Below are 23,204 nucleotides of genomic sequence, written 5' to 3'. Positions count from 1 at the left end.
GCTGTTTGGGCGACGTTTTTTGTCTATTCTTGTCTTTGTTTGTGTGGGGTGACGGAATGTCCAGGATTTTTTGAATTTTTTTTTTTTTTCTTTCTCTCTTTTCCCAAAATTGACGGGCTCAGCTACGTGAAAGTGCCGTATTGGCAATATAAAGGGGTCTGCGTCAAAGTGACACCGAGTAGGGGACGGGGAGTTACGCCCAATACGTGGAAAGAAGAAGAGGGAAGTGGGTAAAGGCAACAAAAACAACATTAACAAAAATAACAAAAAACAACAACAACAACAATAACAATATATATATATTGTTATACGGAGCCCCTAGTAATTGCCATGGGCCCTATTGCCAAATGGTTGGTGATTGATCTCCTTGAACACTCGGATCCGCAACATTTTCTTCTTGTGAAGGACGGTGTCACTGTGAAAGGCAACCGCGCGAGGAATGGTGTGGGTCACGTGGGGCGAATAATACTTATACGGAAGGAGCAGACTGAATGTGAGGTGGTTGAAGATGAGGATGACACAAAAGACTCCGCTCCGTCTTTGAACCTCCTATTTGCGGAAGAGATGACAGGAAACGAGTTCCCCACTCCATCCAAGCGGCAGGAGAGCGGAGAGTATTTTTTAGTTTGGGCGCCGTATTCGTTTTTTGAATTTTGCACTCACAATGCGTTGCGGCCGAGACCCGATGTTTCCCCTGGCGCTACTGCCTCTACTGTGGAGTCCTTAGAGTGGAGGTACATTATGTGTGTGGCTGTAAAGAACATTGCGAAGATCCGGAGGTGCTCTCTCCCAGACGGAACGCGTGTGATTGAATTGTTTTTTCTTGACGGCACGACGGGGCATCCGCTGATTTTCCTTAATGGTGGCGTCACAAAGTTCCTTGACGCTTTAAGGGGCATCGCACCCCTGCGACAGAGTAGCGTTACCGCGGACGAGTTCCTTTTGTACGCCAATGACGATGCGGAATTGGGAGCCAATGACAGTTACAGAAGTGTGAGTAGGGCCAGAAGTAGCGGCGGTGGGCTCAACAGTGAGAAGCGAGCTTCATTTGATGGGCAAGAGCGTGGTGGTTTCTATTCTGTGCCGGCTTTCTTGGAAGGCCTGACGCAGCCCGATGACATGGAGCAGATGCTGTATGAACGCCGTGATGTATCCCGTATTCCACGTCTCTTTGCCACACTCGCCACGAAAATCGGTGAGGTGCGTTTGCGGCGCTCCCGGCATTTGATACAGAATTATGGAAAGAGCATGTCCACTTACCCCGTCTCCTCTTCCCCCACGCATACAGAAGACTCGCGGACGGAGGAGCCGTTTGAGTTTGTGGAAGAACTTATCCCAGTGGAGTGCCAAACCCCTCAGATTCCTGAGCCACGAAACCGTACAATGGGACCCCCACTCACAGCGGAGATGTGGAACAGCTGTTTCATTGGAGAGGAACGTCGCATCGACCGGAACCGTTACGCCAAGGCAATGGCGATTGCCCATGCGGGTGGAATAGAAAGGGACATTCGGTTGCAGGTGTGGTGCTTTGCACTTCACGTCTACCCAGATGTGTTGGAGTCTACAGAGGCTCAGAGACAGTCCGTACGGGACGTCTATAAGAGCATGTACGAGCGGCTTAAGGAGCAGTGGAAGGGCATATTTCCAGAACAAGAATGCCACTTTTCCGCCTTTCGTGAAATGCGTACCTCCATTGAAAAGGATGTGATACGCACGGATCGGTCTCATGAAGCCTACGTGGATGCTGATGGCGTGAAACAACGCATGCTGTACAACGTTTTAATGACACACGGGATGTTAAACTTTGATTTGGGTTATTGTCAGGGGATGAGTGATGTTCTCTCCCCTATTGCCATTTTGGCCGAGACAGAGGAGGAAGCATTTATGTGTTTTTCCCGTTTCCTATCTGAGCGTTGCGAGGGTAACTTCCGGAAGGATGTTAAAGTAGGCATGAAACAGCAGCTGGAAATGTTGCAGGTACTTGTTCGTTTTTTTATACCACGGCTTTACAATCATTTGGTACGGCAATGTGCAGAGGAGATGTCATTTTGTTTTCGCTGGTTACTCATGTTTTTTAAACGTGAATTTTCCATTGATGACACAATGCTATTGTGGGATGTCATTCTGACTTGCCCCTACACGCCACAGTTTGAGTTGTTTGTCACAGCAGCACTACTGAAGGCCTTGTCACCGCAGATACTCGAGCAGCACCTGACACACGATGAGCTTCTGAAGTTTACAAACGGCATCGCTGGGAAGTTAGACGTCCGGCATGTCATCCTGTTGGCGCAGGATTTCTACGATGGAGTTGCCAAGTGCGCCATGGCAATGGAGCGGAAAGAAGCCGCCGTGGGGAATAACCACCGACCGGCAATAAGTGAAATTTTTTCGTTGTTGACCCTTGCTGAGTTGGAGGACTCTCATGCAGTCTCGAGATTTGGCTTTTGATAGTCAATAGTTTTCAGAGCGCATAGTCTTTGTGTTTGTGCGTGTCTGTGCGTGAGGGAGTGAGTGAGCGCTACGAGTAAAAGAAAATGAGCAGTTTTTATTTTTATTTTTTTTTTATTTTTACTTTTTTGTTTTTGCGTGTGAAATGACAAGAAACACATCAAAAATAACAGGAGGATTGAAGAATAGTGAGAGAGAAGGAAGGAAGGAAGGAAGGGAGGGAGGGAGGGAGGGTGAAGGATGGAAGGAAATGTAAATGAATGGAGGGGGGGAGGAAAAGAGGAGGGGAAAAAAAAACTCAGCGGATGAGTTTGAAGGGGGGGGGGGAGGGGGGAATTCTGGAGTGACCGCGTAGTTGCTGGGCCTATGCCTCATCGCTTGTTGCATTTCACTGGTTAAAGTTTTTTTCTTTCAACTCCACTTCCTTCCGCTACATTCATGTGTATGTGTCTGCGTATGTCAATTTTTCATTTAGTGAGGCCTCACATGCGGTGACATTTGGCTGTTTTTTTTTTTTTTTTTGGGAGGGGGGCTTTCTTCTCTTTGTTTGCTTCTGTGTGTATCTCTGCAGGAGATGTTGCAAAAGTCTTCCATTTTAATTTTTTGCTGTTTTTTGTGACGTTGTTTTACGTGGGTCTCTCTGTGTGTTTGTGCCAGCGAGTGAGTGTGTGTGTGTGTGCGTGACGCCACCACTCAATAAGGCACAATGTCGAAGCAGCGTCGGGAAAGTGCTCTGGCCGTGGTGCAGCGTCTCAATGCTTCTCCTGTCAGACTGCTTCCATCTATCCTTCATAACGCGACAGATGGCGGCTTGCGGCAGAGTGATGTCCTCGTTGTCGGTGGAGTTCCAGGCACCGGCAAGACGACGTGGGCGTATCGTGTTGCCGCACAACATCTCAGCTGCGGCGGCGTCGTCACATTTGTATTTGTTCCTGGAAGCGGAAACTTTCAAATGCGACGCTTCATGGAGTACCTCGAGATGTTTGTGGTAACACCGGACCCCTGTGCTCTTCTTCCCTTGTGTATTAGTTCTGTTTCCGTGGCGGGCGACTCTGTGATGGAGGCACGTCGCAAGGCGCTGTTGGGCGCGCTGGACCGCCTGGAGGTGGTGCACTGCGTTGACATCAACGATTTCTTTGTTTACTGCAATCACGGGGCCGTTGGTACCTCCTCCGGCGTGGGTTCACGGGAGGTGGCGGTTCCGCTTTTCATCGTGGAGGGGTGCGGTGGAAAGGGCAGCTACCTCTATCACTTGGAGCGAGCCATTGGCCACGCGGTGCCACTCTCTCATTGGTTAATTGGCTGTCTCCAGCGTCGGAGGCGGTGTGCGCTTATTATTATAGAGGACTGGGGGTCCGAGGATGTGGCCATGGCTACACGGCGTCGATCTACGCGTGAAGAGAGCTTTTCCCCGTTTGTGTTGGCAGTGGAAGAGGAGTCCGAGTTTCTTCGTTATTTGCATACAGAGAAGCCGCAGAAGAAGGCTGCATTCCGCCACCATTTTGCAAAACGGCAGCGAGCTGGCTCGACGATGACCGTGACTGCCAGTAATGCCGGCAGTGGCTGTACCGCGCCCACACAGGTGCCCTTGTCATCGGATTTAATGGTAAGAGATTTACACTCGCACTTTGCGGGGAGTCTACGTTTCTTTTATCTCTACACACAGATGGTGTCGGTGGCAACTAGCGGGCTCTCCCCCGTGGCAAGTCTGTTGCAGTGGCGTCTTACAGAACAAAACGCGGGTGGCGGAAACAACGAACACACGGAGCTGCCGACAGAATCGAACCGGCAGGAACGCTGGCCGCCGCCGCCGCCGACAGAACGGACTGCATGTCTACGGGGGGAGGTACTTTGCGTGGCTCAGTTGTAGGGTGATTTACACCACACTGCTCCATTTCATCACTGCAAATGAAGACGCAGCCGGGAACATTGACATGTTTCTTTGTGGTGTTTCTTTCCAGAGATTGAGTGTGAGTGTGTGGCTGCTTTTTGCAGGGGAAGCAAACCGAATTTTGTCTGGAGAGGCGTGTTATTTGAGCCGAGGCTCTCTTTGGGAAGAAAAAATTTTTTTTCCCCTCCACCGAACCCAAAGTTCATTTCTTTCCTTCTTCCCTCTTTTGCTTTTATTTCTCTAATAATAATAACAATAATCAGTCCTTTGCAGTATAAGGTACCACTCGCGTTGTTGGGCCGGACGGTATCTAATGAGCAGCAATAGTGACGACCAGCTTTTGCTCGGACTTCCAACGGACAATCTCGCTGACGCGCCGAACACTGCGGATTTGCATGGTGGGGGAGAGATGGAAGGGGAGGAGGATGCGTATCTGGACCTGGGGCCGACCAGCGAAAGGGAGAGCAATGATGACGAAGTGGGTGACGGTGGCGATGATGAGGGTGCTGAGGGCGAAAACCAGTCGGGTGGAGCAGGAGGTGGGGAGAACGACAGCAGTGTTGCGCAGCTTTCAGACAAGGCGCTGAGGCGTATTAAAAGCAAGACGGAGGCGAGGGCGCTGGGGCGGGATTTGTACAAGCGGTGGAAAAAACTAAGAAGGCGGAGCAATAAGGAGGAAAGACAAAGACATCGACACCATAGCAAGACGAAAAGGAAGAGCAGGCGAGAGGAAAAGAAAAGTAAGGATAAAAAGAGGGATAGGAAGAGGCGTCGTCGAGTCGATGATGATGATGATGATGATGATGATGATAGGGACAGCGAACACCATGGTGGCGAGAGAAATGACGACTCGACTGAGGACAGGTATGATCGTGTTCACAAAAAGGGTAGAAGAGCAGCTGCTACCAAAAAGAAACGGAAACGCTCCCGTGGCGAAAACCCTATTGCCCTTGGGGACGAGGATTTGGGTGCGGCACCTTTTGCTGACCTTGATGAGGTGCTTCAAGTGGAGGAGGCGGCAGCAAAAAATTCCGGCGGACAAGGGGTCAAGGGCGTCCACACGGAACCGAAGGTGAAGAAGCTCACGGCGGATGCACAGCGTGATGTCCTTCGAAAAATTGCTGCTGGCGTTGTAAATACCATGCGTGAGGCACGACTGAAAGATGAGGTGGAAATGAATGAGCGCCGTCCTCCGCTGCATCGAGTGGCCATCCGTGAAAGTGTCATCTCACAGTGCCGTCGCGAGGCGCTGCGCTCGTTTCTCATTGAGGAAGGCATCCTGCAGGAGCTCAGTACGTGGCTGTACGACTTCACTCGTAACGAGTTGGCGGCTTTTGAATTGCGTTCTGACGCACTAGATATTCTTTTGAGTTTCCCAATCGACGGCGAGCTGGAAGTTGGAGTGACACGCAACGGTGATGAAATTTTGGACGCCTTCACTGGAATGACGCGTGAACACCTCATTCACACGGACCTTGGCAGTGCTGTTAATGCCCTGCGGCAGTCAAAGCAGGAGGTGCACCAAAACCGTGCCAAGGCCGTACGACTACTCGAAAGGTTAAGCCGAGCGATGGCAGGTGGTGTCCGAAGTGGACGCCGCGGTGGTTCTGACGGCGTCCGTGGATCACAAGCCGGAGAAGTTGGCCTCTCCAGTACTGTGACTTGGAAGTGTAAGGAGGACCCGACAGTGGCACCACCTTTCCACACGGTGCAGACGGGAACGGAAGCTTTTCAAAGTGCGCTTGCAAGACCTGACCCGCTTGATCCCTTCTCGTACTTGCGGCTGCCACCGCGACGGGCACCAAAAGTACATGTGACCAACTTGGGAGGGAATGTTGGTGTAGGAGGATAAAAGTGTCCTTTTCCCGTTCAACGCATTTTTATGGCCCTCTCTCTCTCCCTTCCTTTTTTTTTTTTTCTACAATTTCTTTGAGTGCTTCTGTAAAAAGGTGTCTATGGCTAGCATTCTTTAAGGAATGCATCTTTTTTTTTTTTCTGGGCGGAGGGCCACTTTTGAAATTTTTACTGCAAACTTGTTTTTTTTTTATACTTTTTATACTTTTTTTTTTTTTTATCAGCTGAAAGAATATTTAAGAGAATTACACATATTTATAAGCAAAGAGCGACTCAGAATATTTACATTCATATATTATTTTGGTTTATCTCTAATTACCGGAAGAAAGGCGTGGCGTGGCGGGGGGGGAGGGGAAAAATGAAAATTGGAATTATTGGTTGTGGCAACATGTGCGAGTGCATCCTTAATGGACTCGTTTTAAGTAAGGAGTATCCGCCAGAGGAAATTTGTATTTTTAACCGAACCGCCGCGAACCTCAAACGATTGTGTGAGCAGTATGGGGTTCAGGCTGGGAAGGACGCGGTGGATGTTGTCCGAAGGTCGAACGTCGTAATGCTTGGTGTTAAGCCGTATGCCGTTTGTTCAGTGGTCGAGAAAATACGGGACGCCGTCACAGAAGACAAAATCATTCTTTCCGTTGCGGCGGCCATCAAGATTTCCTCGATAGAAAAGGCATTGGGACATGCACGGAAGGTCGTGCGCGTGATGCCGAATGTTCCGACGCGTGTGGGTGTCGGTCTCACTTCTGTCACACCAAACGCCCTGATGACACGCGAAGATACGGCGCTGATTTTAAAAATGTTCAGCACTTTGGGGAAAGCGGTGGAAGTGGCGGAGTCGCAGATTCACGCGGTAATTGCCGTGGCCGGCTCTGCTCCCGCGTATGTGTTTATGTTTATGGAGGCGATGGGCGATGCGGCTGTGCATGGTGGACTCCCCAGGGATCAGGCATACGAGTTTGCGGCGCAGGCGGTGATGGGTGCGGCGAAGATGCTACAGGACAGTGACATGTCGCCAGCACAGCTGAAAGACATGGTGTGCTCACCTGGTGGTACGACTATTGAGGCGGTGCGGTCGCTTGAAAAGGGAGGTCTGCGTTCCACCGTTATTGAGGCCATGATTGCGTGTGCTGATCGCTCCAAAGTGCTGGAGGCCAATCTAAACTAGGGATTTCTCATTATCGTCTTACGACTTGGATGGGTTTACTTTTGGAGGAATTATTTTTTGTTTGTTTTGTTTCCTACAGTTGGGGTAAATGTATTTCTTATACATATTGGTTTTGGGTGACGCCAGGAACGAGTCTGAGGAAAAAGGGGATGGTGCGTGAAACAGTCGTGAGCCCAAATGGCTGGTGTGAAGGCGCCGTCTTCATTGAAAAAGAGGGAGGGGGGAAAAAAAAGAGGGGTTTAGGGGTCAGTGAAATGATGGGCCGTTGTGGTAGCCAAAAGGGAATATGTGATGTACTGGGACCCCGCTCGGTTGTGGAGTTCTGCTCCCATTCGGTCTGTGTGTCTGTGTGCCCTGTACTCACGACTTTTGTTTGCTTCCACTGCATCCGGCACTGTTTCTCCCCCATTTGTCCCAACTTTGATACATGTGCGGCAAAAGGGGGATAAAGAAAGGAAGGGGAGGAAGGAAAAAAAGCTTTTTTTTTTTTTTTTAGTTTTTGTGAAGGGTGGGCGTGGCACGGGGGAAAAGGAGCAAAATAGAAGAGGAAAAGGGAGGAACAACAACAACAACAAAAAAGGAAAGAAAGAAAAAAGGGGCGGGTTTGAAATATGAGGAAATTGTCGGGGGATTTAAAGGCCACGACCGCCACACCACTCACACCTCCTGTCACAACGCCTCAACCGCAACCAGACGGTACGGACCGCAGCAAGAGTGCGGGTGGCCAAGCGACATATGAGCCGCTGCATGTCTTGGGTCAGGGGTCCTTTGGTGTTGTCATGATGGCAAGAGTACGGGAAACTGGGAAGATGGTTGCTGTAAAGAAGGTTCTCTTCGATCGTCGTCTGCATCACCGCGAGCTTTTGCTTTTGCGTGATCACCTCGGTCCTGCCACACACGCTGGGCAGGCTGGAACAAGAAATCATGATGACCCAGGCAGGGAAGCTGGAAAAACCGATCCCAGTAGCACCAATAATTCCGCGGGGGAGGTGGGGTTTACGCCACTTGGGGATTTGACGTCAGCTCCCACCACAGTGTCATATCATCCGTGTATTGTGAGGCTGTTGGATCATTTTACTGTAGCGGGTCCCAATGGAGAGCAGTACCTTTATATTGTGATGGATTACCTGCCATTGGATATTCACCGTTTACACCATATTTATCTGCGGCAAAAGCAGCAGCGGATGCCATTTATTTTAGTAAAAGTTATCATGTTTCAGCTTGCACGGGCTTTAATGTTTCTGCATTTGCGCGGCATATGTCATCGTGATGTCAAACCTAGCAACTTATTAATTGACCCAGAAACGGGAGTATTGAAGCTTTGTGATTTTGGTAGCGCCAAGGTGATGCAGCCTCAAGGCGTGAATGGCCCGAGAGAGAAGAATGTATCATACATTTGCTCCCGCTACTACCGCGCTCCGGAGTTGCTGCTCGGTTCATTGTACTATCACTTTCATGTAGATATGTGGGCGGCGGGTTGCGTGCTTGCTGAGCTGCTTTGCGGTGAGGTGCTGTTTAAAGGAGCTAGCACGGTGGATCAGATGGCCGAGATATTTAAGGTTCTTGGAGCTCCATCACGTCAGGAGCTTCTGGCACTGAATCCACAGGGCGCCGAGGCTCTTTTTCACGCCACCGGGGCCGGACTTGAAGTGACACCAACGTCGGCGGCGAATACTGCCACCAGCAGTGATTACCTGCAGCGTTATCACGCCCTTCGCATAAAGGCACTTCAATGGCAAAATGTGCTTCCGCCAAACACACCACCAGCCGCGGTGTCGTTAGTGGGAGAGTTACTGCGATATACACCGGCCGAGCGACTGTCCGCTGCGGAGGTTTTGGAACATTCGTTTTTTGATGACATCTTCGCTGAGGATGCGTCCCTTCCAAATGGGGCACCGCTTCCTGTCAGCATGTTTGAGGTGACAGCCGAAGAGATGGAGGCGCTTCCGCCTTGGCTGCTGGAGCGCATGGCATCCGCGGAGGCCTCCGCAAGACGACGGCATGTGAGTGCAGGTGGCAGCGGTAAAGTGGTGCCACCACAGAAGCGTCAAGAACAGGAGGGGCGAAAATAAATAAACAAACAAACAACGAAAGCGAAACGAGGAAGAAAAAAGAGGGGGGTGAATGTGAATGGTTGGAATGGAATGGAGTAGGAAAAAAACAAAAAACAAAAAACAAAGCAAAAGACAGAAGAAAAAAGACATTGTCGCAGTGGCCGCTACACGAAAAGCGAGGGGGCCCGGAGTGAGTGGGCGAGAATACGGACTCGATGTGTAATGCGCATATGTTACCAGGGATCATGGCTTTTGTTTTTTCCAACAGTTTTTCTTTAGCCCCGGACCGCAGGTCTAATGCGGTGAGGACTAAGAAGAAGAGGATGTCAAAAGGAAAAAAAAAGAAAAAAAGAAACAAAAAAAAAAGAAAACGAAAATCTGAGGCGTTGCTGACATGAGCATCCACGCTGTCCGTCATCTTACAGGGAACGAACAAAAGGGGATTACTCTGTGTACTGTTGCCCATATGACCGATGGTCAAATCAGCATGATGCGAGGGCTCACAGAGTGTGGGGGGATGGAAAAACGGGACAGAGAGGGGAGAGGCGAAACGGCATGGTGAAATTTGTGGGAAAGAGGATGGGAGAAGGGGAAAATTGGTTTTGACACGAGACTTTTTTTTTTTGTTGTTGTTTGTTGTTTGTTTCCTTTTTTTTTTTTTATGGCTGCGCTTCAAAGAAAAAAAAAAAAAAAAAGAAGGCAAACGCGGGGTAGGCGTTTTTTTTTTTTTTTTTTTTTTTAAAGAATTGTGTTTGTTTCTCGCTGCATTTGTGCGTCGTGTCTTTATATGTGTAACTAACGGAGAGGATGGGGATGTGAGGGGAGGATCCATGCGCACATGCTTCCTCTTTGCCCTTTTATGCACCTTTCAGCAATATTGTTTCCAATGGAGTGTCGCTTTCTTTGTTAGTGGTTTTTTTTCCCCCATTTCTTTTTTTTTTTTTTCTTTTTATTGTTGTCCTGATGCTTTAGTTTGCTTATCTCCTTTAATAATAATAGTCAATAATATTAATATTAATAATTCTTATTATTATTTCTATTTTATTATTATTATTATTATTATTTTTGCTGCTGACGTGTTGCTATCGCTTGCGTTCTTTGTCTGTGTGTGTGTGTGTGTGTGTGTCGCTTTTTGTTCTTTTTTTTCTCTCTCTCTCTCTCTCTCTGTGTGTGTGTGTGCCGCTGCAGGGAACTGCGAACAGGGATTGCTTCATGTATCGCGGTGTCATTTTAAAACTCCGTTGTTTGTGTGTATGTAGCGGGGTTGGGAATGGGTGTGCGTGGGCGGGGGAGGAATACACGCTTCTGCCCGCGTATATTATTTATATATTATTGGCTTACAATCATTCTTTTATGAATAACACCTAAAAATCATGGATACTTGTGTATGTATGCACGCACATTTAATTCTTGGGTCTTTTTTTTTTGGGGGGAAGAGGGAAGGGGGGGTTTACCGCTATGCGAAGAGCGGAATGATTACGTTGTAAGTGAAAAACAACAATAAAAAGAACAAACAAACAAAATAAAAATAAAATAAAAAAAAAAATAAAATAAAATAATAACAATTTGGATAATACTTGGAGGTTGGAAAGTCAATATTTTTGTTTGTTTGTGTGTGTAATTTTTGAATACACGAATGATGAAGATAAGTGTGGGGTCGTCTATACATACATATACATTACCCATTGACCATTCCACATATCATACATACATATATATATATATGAATCGGCGGGATACGGAAGCAGACACGGGAGAGTGAGAGGGAAGCATTTCCCACCATGGGGATTTCACTGCCCTATTTTTGTTGTTATTATATTACTATTATTATTTTTGTGTGTATTTGTGTGTATGGGGTGGAGGTCTTTTTTTCTTTTTTCCTTTCTTCTTCTTCTTTTTTTTTTTTTTTTTTTTTTTCTTGCATGCAAGGATGACTTGTCTATTATTTTTTTAATTTTATTATTTTATTATTATTGTTATTATTATTATTATTATTTTTTCAATATCTTTTTTGTTGTTTTGTGTGACTGGCAAGGAATGCGTTGTTGGGTGGCTGCCGCTTCCCTGCAGAAGGGATTTGACCATTTTTGTTTTACGCCACGTGCTTTTTGGACTCGAGGAGTTTTGTCTTCCCTGGCGGAAACGTCGTGTTTTTATCCGCGGCGGCGTCGTATTCGACATGTGCCTTTCTCTCCATCTGCGCGGGTGCTGCAGAACAGCTGCCGGGGGTTCACCTCGACGTCTGCTGCCACCATGCGGTTTGAAGGGATTGGAAGAAACAGGCAGAAGCCCGCCGTGAGGGAATGGGACGAGCATGGAACGGCGAAAGTGCAGCAGTCAACAGAGACAACAGACACGGCGCTGCGGGAGATTGAAAGTGCCATCTCTGCGCTTAGGAATGACATCTTGCGGCAATACAGTGACGTCTTTAGCTTTTTGCCGTCCGCCGACCATCGACACTCGATGGTCATGCTGCTCGGCAACCACAGCGCAGGAAAGTCAACCATCATTAATTATCTTCTCGGTCGTGCCGTGCAACGGACCGGGGTTGCACCGACAGACGATGGATTCACCATCATTCAGCGTGGCGACCGGGATAGTGAAGAGGATGGTCCCACGAGCCTCAGCGACCCGCGGTACCAGCTTCAGGATCTACAGAAGTTTGGTATGCATTTTGTCCACCGGTTCAAGGTCAAAACGCGGCAGTTACCGCCCTCGTCAAACGTCCCATATGGACTGATGATTGTGGATACACCTGGAATGATTGACACCCCAGTCCACGTGAAGGACCGCACATCATTGGAGGGACAATTGCGCGGGTATGACTTTTTGGCGGCCACGCGCTGGTTTGCGTCTCGCTGCGACGTCATTCTTTTGGTGTTTGATCCGGCCAACCCCGGCACCACTGGAGAGACGCTCGATGTCCTCACAAAATCTCTCGCCGGATTTGAGCACAAGTTCCTCCTCGTAATGAACAAGGTGGACATGTTTGACAAAGCGACGGACTTTGGTCGCTCCTACGGAGCCCTCTGCTGGAACCTCAGCAAAGTCATTGAAATGAAGGACATTCCACGCATCTACACCACTTTTATACCAGTAAAGACCGCCGCAACCGAAGAATTGGAGGCCACGACGCCGCTGGTGTCTTCATTGAATTTAGCGCCACTCGACTCAGCAACAAAAACAATAGAAGAATCAGCGGCGGTTTCGGTGGAAGATAGGGTTGCAGTGGTGGCGATGCAGGAGTTTGTGAGGGAGCGAAACGAGGTGATGGAAGAGTTACTGAAGGCTCCGTTGCGCCGTCTTGACAACCTCATCACGGAGACGGAGGAGGGCGCGAGACGGATCCTACTCGCAGGCCGCGTATGCAACGCGATTCTTTGGAAGTATCGTCAGAAACAAATGATCACGGTTCTTGCATCATCTGCCTTGTTGGGTTTGGGCGCATTGATCCTCACCGTTGGTGGTATAAGTGGCACGACAATGTCACTCGCCGGCATCACCGTTCTCGCTGCCGCAGGATCTCTTTACGGGTGCCTCGCCTATTTAAAGCGCCTAGAAAGTGAGCTTCTCAACGACAGCGACGCAATTTTTGATCGGCTGTTTATAGGGCGCGAGAAATCGTTGGATCTTCAGCTGCGCTGGAGGAACATTGTGAAACCGGAGCTTTTGGACCTGGCGTCTTCGTCGGCGACGGCAGGGAGGGGCGTTATTACAACCCTACCGACGCTCAGTCTGTGGGGACAAAAAAGCATAACCTCCATTTTGAAAAATGACATTCCTAGGCTTCGGCTGAGGGTGGCAGATTACAAAAATACACACCACATCCGTGGCGGCAAGCATCCAGCATCCACGTATTCGGGGAACCGTTAGTGTGTCAAGCAGAACCTCGCGGTCTATTGCTTGGGGGGGGGGGGCAGGCTACTGGCCGTGTGTTTATTACGCATATAAAAAATAATTTATTACCACTGTTGGTGGGCTTATTTTTTTTTTTTTTTTGTTGCATCTGCTTGCTCTCGTGCTCCGAAGTCTCTTGGGATATATTTATATTTGCGTCTTCTTTATTTGTTTTTTTTTTCTTTTTCTTTTTTTTTTGTTGTTTTGGAGCGCACAGCTGCAAATGACAGCGGAAAAAGAAGAAAAACAACAACAACAACAACAAATAAAGAAGCAAAAGGCTGTGTAAATGGAGAGACACACGTACATACACACAGAAGGGGAAGGGGGAAAGAAGGAGGCGCATACATGCGTAACATTTACGAGGATTTTTTTGTCTGCTTTTGTACGCGTCTTTTGTACGTACATGGAGGGCGGTTCGATGATAATTTGCCTTTATTATTATTTTTTTTTTAAATTATTTTCTCTTCCTTTCTATTTCTCTATTTATTTATTTTTACAAACCAAGCAACTCGAGACAACAATGAGCCACAAGTACATTCTTCAGGGGAATTCCCCTCTCAGTAAGGCGGTTTTATGCGTGCTTCGGATGTTTTCCGTTCCCATGGAACAAATCATCACGGACGGCACACACTTTGCCGTGAATGACGGGTCAGTGATCCACATTGGTCTTCTCCCGATTTTGATGGTGCTTCGCAAGTCCTCAGAAACTCCCGAGTTGAGGGCATTTGTCGGGGCGGAGGCCGAGGTGCTTCCGCTGGTAAATCAATGGATTTCAACAGCGCTTCTTCTCTCGGCCGATGCTGCGGGTGCTCGGGCCACTGCCTGTGCAACAACACCTCTCGCCACACATGTCTTTGCGGAGATTGAGCGCTGCGTGGAAAGCTTCAAACTAAAAAATGGTTTTCTGGCGGGAACGCCAAGGGCAACTGTTGCAGACCTTCTTCTTTACGCCGCCATTCACGGGCACCCGAATGGGTTGACCGAGGCACTACCATCCACGCTGGCGTGGTCCCACCATGCACAGCAGGATGCGTACCTGGAGCCAATTCTTTCGGCGCCGACCGCAAAGGCAACGGCGGCGGCTCAAAATGCGTCAAAGGTGAAGAAAACGATTTACGTGAAGCCTTCAGAGGAAGAAATTTTGCGCCGTCGCCAGGAGAAGGAAAAGGAGAAGGAGCAGAAGGCAAAATTGGCCCAAGCCGCTAACACCTCCACTACTGCCACGTCGTCCGGCACGAAGGATGGTCACACCCGTAAGGGGGGGCAAAAGGAACAGTCACAGCAGGCTGCTGCACCTGACCCGAACCAAATTGACATTCGCGTCGGACGGTTTACAAATATTAAACGGCATCCGGACGCCGATCGTCTGTACGTGGAAGAAATGGATCTCGGCACGGAGACGCGTACAATCGTCTCTGGTCTTGTGGGACACTACACGGCTGAGGAATTGGAGGGGTCCCTGTGCCTGACTGTGTGCAACATGAAACCGAAGCCACTTAAGGGTATCAACTCGGAAGGCATGATACTTTGCGCATCCAATGAAGCCGAACTTCGCCTTGTTCAACCACCCGATGGAGCCAAACCTGGCGATCGCATCTTGTTTGCCGACGCGTTTAACGCAGAGGCACTAAAAGAGACGAAACAACTGTCCAGCCATGTCATGGGTGATTTGATTGGGTTTCTTCATACAGACGGCGAGGGCATTCTGCGTTGGCGAGACATTCCCGCACAGCACGCCCATGGTGTGGTGAGGGTTCCCGACATTACTAATGCTATTGTGAAGTAGTAAAGCAACTAGGCAGGAAGAGGGAAAAAAACAAAAACAAAAATAAAAGGAAACGATACCGATAAGTTAGAAGTTTTGGTGGAAAAAAGGAGCAGAAAGGAGGAGGGATTATTCTGTTCGAGGGAGGCAATAATGGACTTTGTAAGTGCGGTGGGGGATATGCGGATTTATCCTTCGTGGACGATGGATGCCGGAGTGTGTTTCTCATCGCAGCCTTCCTTTTTTTTTTTTTTTTAAGTTTGAAACGTTTCCACAGACGAACAGAAACAATTAGAAATCTTTGTCTTTTTTTTTGTTTTCTTTTTTTTGTTTTCTTGTTTTTTTTCCTTTTCCCCATGCAGTGTCACTTCTTATTCGAGCAGATAACGTAAGGGAAGGCGATATTATTGTTTTCGAGCAGATTTCTTTTGGCAACGATGTATCGGTCCAAGAAATCAGGTGGACTGGCTGCATCCTCCGCGACAGCGCCGGAAAACTCCGTTGGTGCGGTCCAGGAAGAGATTATGCCGAACAACTCCCGCGATTTTAAGATTGCGACAGGTGTGATGGCCTTCAAGGCGCGACTGATGGCACCTTTCATGCTGTACGATCGCTCGATTCGGCAGGTGGTGCCAAACCCCGCACACGACCGTGTTTATCGTTCTGAGGTGACTCGTGTGCAGGGCGTTGTGCTTCGCGAACTTCGGAACGCGCTGGAGCGAGAAACTAGCACCACCCCTAAAGAAATGCTCTATGGAATTCAAAAAAGTATCATGCTTGCCTATGCCTCTTGTGCCGTGTCTAGCGATGTGGAGGCACTTGTGCCAGTGACCTCGGATGAGGAGGCGATGGACGTTATGCCACGACTAGAGAGCTTTTTTGGAGAAAGAATTGCCTCTTCTAAGGCTGTGGCATCGCTTGCGGCTGTCCTCTCCACCGGTATTGTGCGTGATAGCTACAAGGAGGCGTGCAATCGTCTGGAGGCAAGGCTTGCAGTGGAGGAGCAGCCCCAAGCGAAGAAAAAACGCACAACGGAAGGACAGTTCGCTCTGGAGGCGACAAAAAAGAACACACAAGATCTTTTTCAAATAAGAGCTTCGTTGTTGACGGCGTTTGAAACCATCAGCACACCTTTTAATGAAAATGGCACCACACCATTGCCAAACAGCGCCACGGCGGATGCGACGACGGCGGTCCTTACGGTAGAGTCGTATTACAGTCTTCTACGTTGGGTGCTTATGATGCAGCCGGAACGCCTTGAGCTAAATGTGGCCCACTCTACAATGGCACTTTACCAGGAGCCTCAAGCCGCAAAGAAGCTTTTTGCCAAAGTGACTTGCTATGATCCTACCACCGGTAAGGTTGTGATTGAGCGCACGACGGCCGATTCCAAGTGGGGTATGGTGTTAAATGCATCCGGCGCTCTGGTTGGCTTGGAAAATGCACTTCGAAACGCGACACCTGCAGGGGGTGCGTTGTACCACGCTCTTCATCAAAGAAAGGCAGGCCTGTCTATTTTTGACATCAACAACGTTCACATTGGCGGTGCTGAGGGAGAGGAATTGGAAGAGGGAGAACACGAAGTGTTGGTTGACGCCAAAACCAAAGCCGCTCGCGTAGAGAAGATAAAAAAGGTACTTCAGGGGTCGGATTGTGTTATTTCATTACGTGTGGAAAAAGTGACGACAATGGGTGAACCAAAGGAAGTTGCATTTGACGCCATACAACAGGGAGGGGAAGAAGCCTCGGGGCAACAGGCGGTTCTCATTCTAAAACGACCATCCATTGAAGTGCAGTGGAAGCTTAAGATGCGTGTGCATACCGAGGGTGTTATAGTTTTGGAGGACTGTTCCGATTCTCTGCCGGTTTCTGAGGCAGCCAGAAATTTCCTTTCCTCCCACCGTGGGCATTTGCTCCTTGTGCAGGTTAATGGGTGCGACGCAACACATGGTGCCCTTCTCATGGACCTGTTTCGCAGTTCCTTGTACTTGGTGCTGCGACTCCAGGTTGTGGACAACGTCGAGCAGCTCGTGGCGGATGCAATTTCCAAAAAACAGGGCGAGGCGATTGAGACTGTGCAAGGTGCGACAGTTTTTCATGAAGAGCGGGAGACGAATGAGGATGAGGAGGCTGAAGTGGCCCAACACCGAGCACTGTTGGAGCAGCACAACATTCATCCCGACGAGCCCCTACCGGAGGTAAATGAATTCGAAGACGCATCATTGCCAAAGAAAAAGGGACGCCCAAAGAAGCTGAACGAGGCAGAGGATGCGGTGGCCGAAATGACATTAATGGAGGAACAGGAGGAGATGTCAGCAGCCGTCACGGAGGCGGAGGAGGCGCCACTGCCCAAGAAGAAGGGACGCCCAAAGAAGCTGAACGAGGCAGAGGATGCGGTGGCCGAAATGACATTAATGGAGGAACAGGAGGAGATGTCAGCAGCCGTCACGGAGGCGGAGGAGGCGCCACTGCCCAAGAAGAAGGGACGCCCAAAGAAGCTGAACGAGGCAGAGGATGCGGTGGCCGAAATGACATTAATGGAGGAACAGGAGGAGATGTCAGCAGCCGTCACGGAGGCGGAAGAGGCGCCACTGCCCAAGAAGAAGGGACGCCCAAAGAAGCTGAACGAGGCAGAGGATGCGGTGGCCGAAATGACATTAATGGAGGAGCAGGAGGAGATGTCAGCAGCCGTCACGGAGGCGGAGGAGGCGCCACTGCCCAAGAAGAAGGGACGCCCAAAGAAGCTGAACGAGGCAGAGGATGCGGTGGCCGAAATGACATTAATGGAGGAACAGGAGGAGATGTCAGCAGCCGTCACGGAGGCGGAGGAGGCGCCACTGCCCAAGAAGAAGGGACGCCCAAAGAAGCTGAACGAGGCAGAGGATGCGGTGGCCGAAATGACATTAATGGAGGAACAGGAGATGTCAGCAGCCGTCACGGAGGCGGAAGAGGCGCCACTGCCCAAGAAGAAGGGACGCCCAAAGAAGCTGAACGAGGCAGAGGATGCGGTGGCCGAAATGACATTAATGGAGGAACAGGAGGAGATGTCAGCAGCCGTCACGGAGGCGGAAGAGGCGCCACTGCCCAAGAAGAAGGAAAAAGGTCAGGGTGAGGGGAAGCTTGGCGGGAGTGTGTCGCGTAAAAGAAAAAAGCTATCGAAAAGGATCCTGAAAGAAATGAAGAAGAGAGCGAGGGAGGAAAAAAAGAAGAAACTTCGAGAGATGAAAAAACGAAGGTTAATTAAGGAAAAAGATGCGATGAAGGCGGCAACTGTCAACAAATCTTCTCCCCTTGAGGAGGTCGCAAAGGAACAAGGGGTGCTGGATACGCCGGTTGTGAATATTAAGTCTCACTCAGAGTTAGCGGCTGAGGAGGGGAAGAAAAAAAAGTCTACGAAACCGGTATCATCGCCACCAACGAAACCGTCACCACCATCCGCGGCAGTCGAGGAAGTCCGCACAGTCACCAGCTATGCCCCAACGGTGTCCGCGGTTGAGCTTAAGAACGCTCCTCCTCTTACGTTTGAAAATGCGGTGACATTGGACCGGTTTGACGGCTCTTACATGGAACTTCGTCGTCCAGATTTGAAGACACCGTGGAACATGAAGGTTTCTTTTGGCGGGGATAAGCTGGTGTTAACAAGTCTTCCACCAATTTCAGCCGCTCTGAAAACACATCCGTTTTTGAAGTCGTTGCGACCCGACACGAATGGTCAAATTAATTGGCTCGTGGACAATGTCAACGGGACGGATCTCACGACAGCGAACAAGTCTTTGCGGGCAAAGGCACTGGATCTCATGAAAAAGACGAATAAAATCTCACTTCTTCTTCGACCACTTTCAAAGTAATTATTTGGTTTTTGTTTTTATGCCCCTCTTTGACCCATAAAGGTTGGAAGCAGCCATGAGAAGGGCTCACTGTCCCATCCATATGCTGCGTCCTAGTCGCCTGTATCGCCAATAACTGGCCTCTTTACGCCGCTTTTTTCATAGAGGACAAATTTTCTTTTTTTTTTTTTCTTTTTCTTTTTCCTCATTTATTTATTTTTATTTTCATTTCTGTCTGTCTGTGTGCGTGTTTGTGTGGTCGCCTGGTTGGTGGCAGGTTCCATTTTTTTACAGCACATTTTTGACGAAGAGAAAGAAGGAAATGAGGACACATAGAGGAAGGTTTTGTTTTTTTTTTCTTTTTTTTTTTGTGTTTGTGTGTGTGTGTGGATGTGACAGAACATGCGGTGACTGTGGAAGAAGAGGAAATGGGTGAAATCTATAGAAGGAAAAGAGGGGGAGGCAGATTACTGTGCGTGTTATGTCGCTGCCTTTTTATTTTCCGCGTTTTAGGAAACTCTAATTACGCCTCGAAACTGGACGGGGCTTAAAATCAAGAAGAAAAAAAAAACGAAGAAGAAAAAAAAAATATTCAAAAATTACGCATACATACAGCGTATACATATTTGCCGTTTCAGATGAGGGAAATTTATTTATTTATCTTTTTGGCAAAGTCTTGCGGGTTGAAATAATAATAATAATAATTATTATTGTTTTCCTCTTGTCAGTTTTGCTGGTCGTGTGTGCATGTTGTTTTTCTCCTCAATATTTTTTACTTTTGTGTCTGCTCCTTGTTTGATTTTACTATCACCCATGCTGCCAAGCAGGAGGGTTCATCCGGTCCACGACGGCGGATAAAAACCCAAGAAGAAAAAACAACAAAATAGGAAGAAAGGGGAAAAGACATCACCTTGGCTGAGGTGCGTTCCGCAGAAACAGCAAAAAAAAAAAAAAAATAAGCGGAGCACGTCTTTTTTTGTGTGTGCGTGGGCGCGAATATGGCAGCGAATGAACTTTTGGCAGACATGCGGGCTTTGTTGGAAGCCATGGAGGGCCAAGAGGCGAGGCCAATCGAGCGTGGAGAGGGAGACGCATCCACGGAGGAAAATCTCCGTACACCATCGCCATCGCTTGAGGATAAAATCGGGCAGTTGCTGGGCGCACTGCGGTCAAACGGCGTTGACGACTGGGCAGGAAAGCCCGCACAAGAAGATTTGGGTGTCCGTTTTTTTTCTCAACCCCGAGAGGGTGCTGGTAACGGCAGGGTCAGAGAGAATACGCAGACAACAGATGGAGACACGATCGACAGCCTCATGTGCGAGTATCTTGGGGCGGTCAAGCAGGTTTGGCGCACCGAAGATCCACTCGAAGAATAGGGGCTTCACGCGTCCGCCTTCAACCAACAGATTTTTTTTTTTTTTTTTTTTTGGGTTTCTTCCGCAAGAAAAGTACCCGTTTATACTAAACATCCATTTTCACAACAAGAGGTGCGCAAAAAAAAAAAAAAAAAGGGCTTTCCGCGTTTTAAACGCTGCATGTACATCCGTCTTTTTTTCGCTATTTCACGGGACGCCAAATGAAGTGAAGTGAAGGGTGGGCAATGCGCGGGCGGCGTCTCTCGGTATATTCTCCCGCACTTCCAAAAGCCAGAGCCGCCGCGCGGCGGAAGAGAAAAAAGGAAAGGCAGAGCGCGGCCCACGCGCTCGCGGCGGCGTCGGGCAAGACGCCCATGCCCGCCAAGAGACACCCTGATTTCGGCCGCGGCAAGGGTCGGCTTTGCCGGCCAGCCGACGTCCGATGATTGGGGGCAGGGCGGCCATGGAGCTCTCCACGAGACGCTGAAGAGGAGGCCAGGAATAAAAACGGCCCGAGATCGGCCGCAGGAGTGCGACGGCGGAAAAAAGGGGGACGGTTCGGCAGCAGGCCGGGGAAAAAAAGCAACAGCAAGGAAGCACCGCGCGGGTGCCAAAAAAAGAAACAAAAGGGCAATCGAAGAAAACTCTCTTTTTCTTTCCTCCCTTGTTTTTCCGCGTTTTTTTTTTTTTTTTTTTGCGCGTGGATTGTGGGGTTTGGGAGATCCAAAAGGCTTTTAAAAGCTGTTGCTGTTGTTATTGTTGTTACCGTCGATTTTATTTTTATTTTTATTTTTTGATGGGAATTTTATTTTTTTTTAAAGAGCTTGTGAAGAGAATGATCGCGGGAGAGCTGGCCAACTTAATGTGTATATCCTGATAGATCGAGTACATTTCTTTATGGTACTTTGCTACCGTATGAATTTTTGGGAAGAAAAAGACTTTAAGGGTTGGGGAACCGATAGAGGCCAGATAATTTTTTATTTTTATTTTGCCATTCCACCCAGCCCCTCGATTCCCACCTCGCGGCGGGGTCTTGTGGTTGGAGGACCCCAAAGTCTGCCACTTCGTAAGTAATAATATTTCAGATCTGAGTACAAAAGACCACGTGAGTAGTCAACAGAATATATATATATATATATATTATAAGAAAAACATGAGGCAATTAACTGCCTCTGGGGTACCTCTTTTTCCTTATCTTGTCTGATTTTTATAGATAATTTTAGGATCCAGTAAGCGGCCCAGAAGATTATTCTGTAGGTCTCTGCGGCGCCTCGGCATCGGTGCTTGGCCGCATTGTGGCGTGCCGTGCGCTTTTTCCTCTGCTTTGGCCGCAGGTCCCCTGCCCCCGCCCTTCTCTCCTCCCTTTGTTTCCCAAGATCAAAGCCAAGCCAAGGAACCCAACCACACTTTATTACTATTTGTTTTTTGTTTTTCGCAGACAAGGATGGCAACCCCGAAGCAGGCAGCGAAGAAGGCGTCCAAGAAGCACAGCGGCGGCCGCTCCGCGAAGGCCGGTCTGATCTTCCCCGTGGGCCGTGTGGGCTCGCTGCTGCGCCGCGGCCAGTATGCCCGCCGCATCGGCGCGTCGGGCGCTGTGTACATGGCGGCGGTGCTGGAGTACCTGACAGCCGAGCTGCTGGAGCTGTCCGTGAAGGCGGCGAGCCAGCAGGCAAAGAAGCCGAAGCGCCTGACACCCCGCACGGTGACGCTTGCCGTGCGCCACGACGACGACCTCGGCATGCTCCTGAAGGATGTGACGCTGTCGCGTGGTGGTGTGATGCCGAGCCTGAACAAGGCGCTGGCGAAGAAGCACAAGAGCAGCAAGAAGGCGAGGGCGACGCCCAGCGCTTAGAGTGGCCTTCAGGCCAGGCGCAGGGAGGGGGCGCAACATGGTAGATGCACCTGGGTGGCCGTCGTCGCTGAGCCACGGTGACCCACACGTAGCCCTATAGAATAGGATTGGTTTGCTGTTGTTTTCTTTTTGTTCTCTACTGCCTCTCCTCCCGCTGTTGTGTAGGTCTCTGCGGCGCCTCGGCTTCGGCGCTTGGCCGCATTGTGGCGTGCCGTGCGCTTTTTCCTCTGCTTTGGCCGCAGGTCCCCTGCCCCCGCCCTTCTCTCCTTCCTTTGTTTCCCAAGATCAGAGCCAAGCCAAGGAACCCAACCACACTTTATTTGTTTTTTGTTTTTTGTTTTTCGCAGACAAGGATGGCAACCCCGAAGCAGGCAGCGAAGAAGGCGTCCAAGAAGCACAGCGGCGGCCGCTCCGCGAAGGCCGGTCTGATCTTCCCCGTGGGCCGTGTGGGCTCGCTGCTGCGCCGCGGCCAGTATGCCCGCCGCATCGGCGCGTCGGGCGCTGTGTACATGGCGGCGGTGCTGGAGTACCTGACAGCCGAGCTGCTGGAGCTGTCCGTGAAGGCGGCGAGCCAGCAGGCAAAGAAGCCGAAGCGCCTGACACCCCGCACGGTGACGCTTGCCGTGCGCCACGACGACGACCTCGGCATGCTCCTGAAGGATGTGACGCTGTCGCGTGGTGGTGTGATGCCGAGCCTGAACAAGGCGCTGGCGAAGAAGCACAAGAGCAGCAAGAAGGCGAGGGCGACGCCCAGCGCTTAGAGCGGCCTTCAGGCCAGGCGCAGGGAGGGGGCGCAACATGGTAGATGCACCTGGGTGGCCGTCGTCGCTGAGCCACGGTGACCCACACGTAGCCCTATAGAATAGGATTGGTTTGCTGTTGTTTTCTTTTTGTTCTCTACTGCCTCTCCTCCCGCTGTTGTGTAGGTCTCTGCGGCGCCTCGGCTTCGGCGCTTGGCCGCATTGTGGCGTGCCGTGCGCTTTTTCCTCTGCTTTGGCCGCAGGTCCCCTGCCCCCGCCCTTCTCTCCTCCCTTTGTTTCCCAAGATCAGAGCCAAGCCAAGGAACCCAACCACACTTTATTACTATTTG

General features: G+C 49.7%; 11 protein-coding genes across 11 annotated transcripts, besides 35 other annotated features; all 11 read left to right on the top strand.

Moving 5' to 3' along the window:
- Positions 1-17,314: part of a sequence feature (heterozygous, non-Esmeraldo-like haplotype) that runs on past the window's edge.
- Positions 238-292: a microsatellite.
- On the top strand, positions 331-2,448 carry Tc00.1047053509207.120 (hypothetical protein, conserved; the record flags this gene model as incomplete). Its single annotated transcript, XM_808622.1, has 1 exon — positions 331-2,448. The coding sequence occupies one exon, from the start codon at positions 331-333 to the stop codon at positions 2,446-2,448; it is 2,118 nt and encodes a 705-aa protein (XP_813715.1).
- Positions 2,543-2,576: a microsatellite.
- Positions 2,645-2,698: a sequence feature (CT-rich).
- Positions 3,090-3,131: a microsatellite.
- Positions 3,155-4,318, top strand: Tc00.1047053509207.110 (hypothetical protein, conserved; the record flags this gene model as incomplete). The annotated part of the gene is made up of 1 exon (XM_808621.1): positions 3,155-4,318. One exon carries the CDS (start codon positions 3,155-3,157, stop codon positions 4,316-4,318), a length of 1,164 nt encoding a protein of 387 aa, XP_813714.1.
- Tc00.1047053509207.100 (hypothetical protein, conserved) lies at positions 4,653-6,191 on the top strand (the record flags this gene model as incomplete). The annotated part of the gene is made up of 1 exon (XM_808620.1): positions 4,653-6,191. The coding sequence occupies one exon, from the start codon at positions 4,653-4,655 to the stop codon at positions 6,189-6,191; it is 1,539 nt and encodes a 512-aa protein (XP_813713.1).
- Positions 5,121-5,150: a microsatellite.
- Positions 6,373-6,412: a sequence feature (A-rich).
- On the top strand, positions 6,552-7,361 carry Tc00.1047053509207.90 (pyrroline-5-carboxylate reductase, putative; the record flags this gene model as incomplete). Its single annotated transcript, XM_808619.1, has 1 exon — positions 6,552-7,361. One exon carries the CDS (start codon positions 6,552-6,554, stop codon positions 7,359-7,361), a length of 810 nt encoding a protein of 269 aa, XP_813712.1.
- Positions 7,973-9,433, top strand: Tc00.1047053509207.80 (glycogen synthase kinase-3 alpha, putative; the record flags this gene model as incomplete). The annotated part of the gene is made up of 1 exon (XM_808618.1): positions 7,973-9,433. One exon carries the CDS (start codon positions 7,973-7,975, stop codon positions 9,431-9,433), a length of 1,461 nt encoding a protein of 486 aa, XP_813711.1.
- Positions 9,744-9,786: a microsatellite.
- Positions 10,030-10,076: a sequence feature (A-rich).
- Positions 10,133-10,155: a microsatellite.
- Positions 10,329-10,372: a sequence feature (A-rich).
- Positions 10,422-10,479: a microsatellite.
- Positions 10,515-10,541: a microsatellite.
- Positions 10,561-10,581: a microsatellite.
- Positions 10,931-10,974: a sequence feature (T-rich).
- Positions 11,267-13,288, top strand: Tc00.1047053509207.70 (hypothetical protein, conserved; the record flags this gene model as incomplete). The annotated part of the gene is made up of 1 exon (XM_808617.1): positions 11,267-13,288. One exon carries the CDS (start codon positions 11,267-11,269, stop codon positions 13,286-13,288), a length of 2,022 nt encoding a protein of 673 aa, XP_813710.1.
- Positions 11,281-11,335: a microsatellite.
- Positions 11,356-11,411: a microsatellite.
- Positions 13,473-13,518: a sequence feature (A-rich).
- Positions 13,558-13,577: a microsatellite.
- Positions 13,741-13,811: a sequence feature (A-rich).
- Positions 13,836-15,101, top strand: Tc00.1047053509207.50 (hypothetical protein, conserved; the record flags this gene model as incomplete). The annotated part of the gene is made up of 1 exon (XM_808616.1): positions 13,836-15,101. The coding sequence occupies one exon, from the start codon at positions 13,836-13,838 to the stop codon at positions 15,099-15,101; it is 1,266 nt and encodes a 421-aa protein (XP_813709.1).
- Positions 14,470-14,492: a microsatellite.
- Positions 15,387-15,432: a sequence feature (A-rich).
- Positions 15,518-18,928, top strand: Tc00.1047053509207.40 (hypothetical protein, conserved; the record flags this gene model as incomplete). Its single annotated transcript, XM_808615.1, has 1 exon — positions 15,518-18,928. The coding sequence occupies one exon, from the start codon at positions 15,518-15,520 to the stop codon at positions 18,926-18,928; it is 3,411 nt and encodes a 1,136-aa protein (XP_813708.1).
- Positions 17,315-17,347: a sequence feature (areas merged during assembly that could not be assigned to a particular haplotype. This can correspond to areas where the two haplotypes were merged or to regions with more than two copies in the genome that were merged during assembly.).
- Positions 17,348-19,145: a sequence feature (haploid, non-Esmeraldo-like haplotype).
- Positions 19,081-19,133: a sequence feature (A-rich).
- Positions 19,146-23,204: a sequence feature (heterozygous, non-Esmeraldo-like haplotype).
- Positions 19,251-19,277: a microsatellite.
- Positions 19,457-19,496: a sequence feature (T-rich).
- Positions 19,594-19,619: a sequence feature (AT_rich).
- Tc00.1047053509207.30 (hypothetical protein, conserved) lies at positions 19,906-20,283 on the top strand (the record flags this gene model as incomplete). The annotated part of the gene is made up of 1 exon (XM_808614.1): positions 19,906-20,283. One exon carries the CDS (start codon positions 19,906-19,908, stop codon positions 20,281-20,283), a length of 378 nt encoding a protein of 125 aa, XP_813707.1.
- Positions 20,315-20,335: a microsatellite.
- Positions 20,908-20,958: a sequence feature (A-rich).
- Positions 21,035-21,056: a microsatellite.
- Positions 21,081-21,513: a mobile genetic element.
- Positions 21,232-21,252: a sequence feature (AT_rich).
- Positions 21,384-21,403: a microsatellite.
- Tc00.1047053509207.20 (histone H2A, putative) lies at positions 21,707-22,114 on the top strand (the record flags this gene model as incomplete). Its single annotated transcript, XM_808613.1, has 1 exon — positions 21,707-22,114. One exon carries the CDS (start codon positions 21,707-21,709, stop codon positions 22,112-22,114), a length of 408 nt encoding a protein of 135 aa, XP_813706.1.
- On the top strand, positions 22,468-22,875 carry Tc00.1047053509207.11 (histone H2A, putative; the record flags this gene model as incomplete). The annotated part of the gene is made up of 1 exon (XM_808627.1): positions 22,468-22,875. One exon carries the CDS (start codon positions 22,468-22,470, stop codon positions 22,873-22,875), a length of 408 nt encoding a protein of 135 aa, XP_813720.1.

Source organism: Trypanosoma cruzi, genomic scaffold, assembly GCF_000209065.1.
Source record: "Trypanosoma cruzi strain CL Brener 1047053517171 genomic scaffold, whole genome shotgun sequence".
In the NCBI taxonomy this organism is placed as follows: domain Eukaryota; phylum Euglenozoa; class Kinetoplastea; order Trypanosomatida; family Trypanosomatidae; genus Trypanosoma; species Trypanosoma cruzi.
Note: the sequence above shows the minus strand (reverse complement) of the source record. Positions and strands in the feature narration are given on the sequence as shown.